We start from the raw sequence: 5000 nt of genomic DNA, 5'->3' as shown, positions 1-5000 counted from the left end.
AGATCCTGTAATCCATGTCGGAGTTCGGTGGGTTATGGAAACACAAAAATACCCAGCATGCCTACTCAACGAAAGCGGAGTGAGCTGACTATGCTCTCAGAGTATAGTGTGGGGAACCCAAATAGGCAAACGAGCTCACACGTAACCAGACAATTCTGGAACGCTGAGGAAGAAGAAGAACTCGACCGTTAGCGTCTTTTTGAAGAACAATGACTGTCGAGATCTGTGTCAAATGTCATATTTTGATCAAATTACAAATACTATTTATGTACCGATCCATTTTATTTAGAATTTTGTTTATCATTTCTCAATAACGTTTACTAAACCTCGGACATGTTCTTAAGCTTTTTTTGTCTTCTTCTTCTTCTTCTTCTTCTTCTTCTTCTTCTTCTTCTTCTTCTTCTTCTTCTTCTTCTTCTTCTTCTTCTTCTTCTTCTTCTTCTTCTTCTTCTTCGTACCTCGCGCCCCCTAATTGGCGTGGAGGCGCGTCCCCCGGGTGGTGGATGGGGGAGCCTTCTCTACTAACTTCTGAGAGAAGGTCGCATCACTCTTGATGCCGTGAACCTAATTAGGATCTTTTTCTTGTTTTTTTCTCTATTTCTGCCTCCCCTTCGTCCTTTTACTTACCTTTTCTAACCCATCAAAATCTCCACCCTTTTTTCCAACTCGTGGTGAATCTCGAGTTTATCATGTGTGACCTTTTTTTCTCTCCAAAGTATGGTGAATCCCGTGTGTGACCAGTGTGTAGCCGAGTTAACGCGGTTCAACCTGCTTAAAAGAGAAGAGGCACCATGGTGCCATGCCTGTGATAATAGTTTTACGGTGAGCTGTGATAATATTTTTACTGTGATCCATTTTCTCATAGTTTCGATTTTGCTTTTGTGTTCCCTTTGGGTGACGTTCCTGGTTTAGTTTATTGAAATTGGTAAATATGTGTTATGTTAAACTTGTGGGGTCCTGATTTGGCCTATATGGTCCGCTGGACCCAAAAAGCAACATATATCAAATCAAATCAAATCAAATCTTCTTCTTGGTTCTTTGGCTGAAACTCCCACGTTCAGTCATGTTTTGACACGAGTGGGTTTTTACGTGTACGACCGTTTTTAGCCCGCCATTCAGGCAGTCATACGCCGCTTTCGGGGGAAGCTCGGACTAAAACCAGCGTTAAAACTGACCTTTCCGATGCGGTGGCTGACTCTCATTGGGGCTCTGTACTCCACCCGGTTTTTACTTTTGCGCGAGGTCCTGATCAGGCGAATGTTGGATATTCCCTCGCTCCGCCCCATCACAAGGCTCACCTGAAACACGCGGCAATCATCAAAGAGAAATCCGAAACATATTGACTGATCAGCATAAGCCTTTTCTTGAATATTTTTTTTTTAAATATGTTATTTTTATCAATACATAAAATAAATTAAAATACTTTTTTTTCTAATAAAAAAGTACAAAACTTAAATATCAAAACAAGAATGATATAAACTTCGTAAACAGGGACTGGGTGGCCGAGTGGTAACGCACTTGCGCTCGGAATCGAGAGGTTGCGTGTTCGACCCTGGGTCAGGCCGCTATTTTCTCCCCCCCTTTCCTAACCTAGGTGGTGGGTTCAAGTGCTAGTCTTTCGGATGAGACGAAAAACCGAGGTCCCTTCGTGTACACTACATTGGGGTGTGCACGTTAAAGATCCCACGATTGACAAAAGCGTCTTTCCTGGCAAAATTGTATAGGCGTAGATAAAAATGTCCACCAACATACCCGTGTGACCTGGAATAATAGGCCGTGAAAGGTGGATGCAGCGCCTAAAGGCAGTCGATCTACTGGCCGATGTGAATGCGTGATATATTGTGTAAAAAATTCCATCTCACACGGCATTAATAGGTAACATGCGCCTTGAGTCGCCTTGTGTGGTGAGATACGTGCGCGATATAAATCCTCGTAAATAAAAAATAAAAAATAAAATAAACATCGCTAGATTGTGGTTCTTAAGTGTGTGCGTGTGTGTGTGTGTGTGTGTGTATGTGTGTGTGTGTGTGTGTGTGTGTATGTTTGTTTGTTTGTGTGTGTGTGCGTGTGTGTGTGCGTTTGTGTGTGTGTGCGTTTGTGTATTTGTTTGTGTGTGTGTGTGTGTGTGTGTGTGTGTGTGTGTGTGTGTGTGTGTGTGTGTGTGTGTGTGTGTGTGTGTGTGTGTGTGTGTGCGTGTGTGTGTGTGTTATGTCACTTAAAGATCATACAAATGAACCATTCTCTGTTTTTATGACCGAATTAGCGTCAAGGCGAAAACCGAAACAGATTAATTCCGACTGCATGCTAACGTTCAAATATGAACAATAAAAAGAGACACAGGAATATGATAGATCATCTGAATGTTTCGTTCTGTCTATTAAACCATCCTGAATGTTTAGTTTATGGATTACCGAAGAATCGTCGTTAGCTCAGGTCTAATCAAGAAATAAAAATCGCTATAACAAACAAAAACACGAGAGAAAAAAACCAACGATCTCGAGTGAAGCCAGCAAATAATCTGCGTACACCAATCATCAACATTACTATAAAAATTTTTAAAAAAAGACTGTTTAACGTAACGACAATTCAACGACAAAAATCACACTTAAAAAATGTCTTAGTTAAACTGTCTGTAACCCCCCCCCCCCCCCAACGCCCCCACCCACCCAACAAAAGTAAAAAATATAATCAAATAAAAAATAGGGACTGGCAAAATGGTACTTATGCTCTGAAAGTTGTATGTTTGATTAAGTTTTGAAATGTAATGTTGATTTCTAAACCAGACTCATGTATGTTCTAAGCCCCCAGGAAACTTAATTAGCTTTTATTTTTAACGCGACAAATCCCCATTTAAACCCTAAATAAAATGCAAGGTTATAATCAATTCTTTCTTTTCTTTTCTTTATTTGATGTTTAACGTCGTTTTCAACCACCAAGGTTATATCGCGACAGGGAAAGAGGGGAGATGGGATAGAGCCACTTGTCAATTGTTTCTTGTTCACAAAAGCACTAATCAAAAATTTGCTCCAGAGGCTTGCAACGTAGTACAATATAGGCTATTACCTTACTGGGAGAATGCAAGTTTCCAGTACAAAGGACTTAACATTTCTTACATACTGCTTGACTAAAATCTGTTCAAAAATTGACTATATTCTATACAAGAAACACTTAACAAGGGTAAAAGGAGAAAGAGAATCCGTTAGTCGCCTCTTACGACATGCTGGGGAGCATCGGGTAAATTCTTCCCCCTAACCCGCGGGGGGTGGTTATAATCAACGAAACGCCACAGTTCCTAAGGTGTAACTCATAAGCCTCCACACCTCACATCTGACCAGCCACATACGTGGGATAAGACCAACCCTTCACTAGAACACATACCAAAAATCAACAGGTTGACTATTGTGTGCGCAGAGCAGAGTTGGGATTTGTCGATGAATATATTTATTCATTGACATCAGTGAGGATGTGTTTATGGACTTATTTATTAACTGACATCAGGGGCAATCTAATAAAACTATTCATCTTAAAATTGACACCATGCACAGCAAGCTGTCAGATATTTGAGTGTTGGTATGTGTCTAAGTTGAGGGGTGGCCTTATACCACGTAATACTCCGTTCACACATACTTCATACACGCCCTACTACGATGGAAAAGTGGCCGAGTGCGTGGCCAATCGTGGGCCAAACGTGGGAGGATCTCCATGAGCGTGGTTTGGTCGGGGTGGGACCTGCGAGGTTACGGCTCTACCCACGCTTATTTTGAACTGCACAAAATAGGCGTAGCCGGGTCGTGGCGCAGTACAGTCGTGATGTAGTTTTTTTGTTGTAAATGTGCCATGTGCTGGATTTTGACGGCGATATGCCCCGATTTGATCACTTTTTTCAGATCGGGGATGATTGGAGTGATCGGCATGGTCTTCGTAAGGACGTAGAGCTGTGTGACGGGGGCCATGAAAAAACCTACATCACGACTGTGCTGCGCCCAGACCCGGCTACGCTTGTTTTGTGCAGTTCAAAATAAGCGTAGGGAGAGCGTGCAGCTTCGCGGCCTAGCAGATCCCACCCCGACCAAACCACGCTCATGGAGATCCTTCCACGTTTGGCCCACGATTAGCCACGCTCTCCGACAATTTTACAACTGAGTAGAAGCGGCGTCTCTGTGTGACTGGGGTATAAGGACGTACAGCTGTGTGAACGGGGCCTAAAAGCCAGGCCAGATCTGAGATGACGAGTCAATTGTTTACACGTGAAGGACTGTGCCTTTCGCCCATCGTGAGAGCCTACATAGAGCATCTTCTCGTGGTAATTGAAGGCAAGGACTTTCATGCACAAGTCTTCTCCCCGGATAGCAGAGTAGGGAAGGTCCAGGCTCACAAACAGACTCTTGAAGGTCGTCAGCTGGTAAAAGACACACAAACAGCTTTTGATCACAGAGTGTATTATGTTTCTTCCCTGTTTGTCTGTCGGTCTGTCTATTGGTGTGTGTATGTGTGAGTGTGTGTGTGTGTGTGTGTGTGTGTGTGTGTGTGTGTGTGTATATATGAGTGTGTGAGTGTGAGTGTGAGTGTGTGTGTGTGTGTGTATGTGTGTGTGCGTGCGTGTATGTGCGTGCGTGTGTGTGTGTCAGTGTGTGTGTGTGTGTGCATGAGTGTGTGTGCGCGTGTGCATGCGTGCGTCTGTCTGTCTGCCTGTCTACAAAAACAAAGAAACATACAAACACACAAACTACCTCACGAAGAAAGGCAGACAAACAGAGGGAAATGACAAACACGAATAACAACAAAACACACAAAACAATAAGTAAATGGAACCTCCGCGGGTTTTTGAATGACGGACAGGCCATAAACAGGGTGGACAGAAAAGGCCGAGGTCAGCCAGGTAGTTATGGTGTCCGGAGCAGTCTTGTGTACAACAGCTTGACCGTTATCCCTGTTGTCATGGAAATCAAAGTTGTCAAGGTCACACAACACATGAATCTCAAAGTTATAGGTCAAACAGT

General features: G+C 43.1%; 1 protein-coding gene across 1 annotated transcript in view; it reads right to left on the bottom strand.

The window, feature by feature from the left end:
- LOC138969612 (CD109 antigen-like) overlaps positions 1–5000 on the bottom strand; it is a 23087-nt gene that overhangs the window by 15474 nt on the left and 2613 nt on the right. Inside the window, exons 2-4 of the mRNA XM_070342471.1 lie at positions 4813–4977; positions 4286–4399; positions 1176–1298 (exon numbers count right to left, since the gene is read on the bottom strand). Of these exons, the coding sequence (XP_070198572.1) occupies positions 1176–1298; positions 4286–4399; positions 4813–4977 (402 nt within the window). The remainder of the gene's footprint in view (positions 1–1175; positions 1299–4285; positions 4400–4812; positions 4978–5000) is intronic.

Source organism: Littorina saxatilis, linkage group LG6 (assembly GCF_037325665.1).
Source record: "Littorina saxatilis isolate snail1 linkage group LG6, US_GU_Lsax_2.0, whole genome shotgun sequence".
NCBI classification, from domain to species: domain Eukaryota; kingdom Metazoa; phylum Mollusca; class Gastropoda; order Littorinimorpha; family Littorinidae; genus Littorina; species Littorina saxatilis.
The sequence above is the reverse complement of the archived record's forward strand: the minus strand, read 5'-3'. Positions and strand labels throughout refer to the sequence as shown.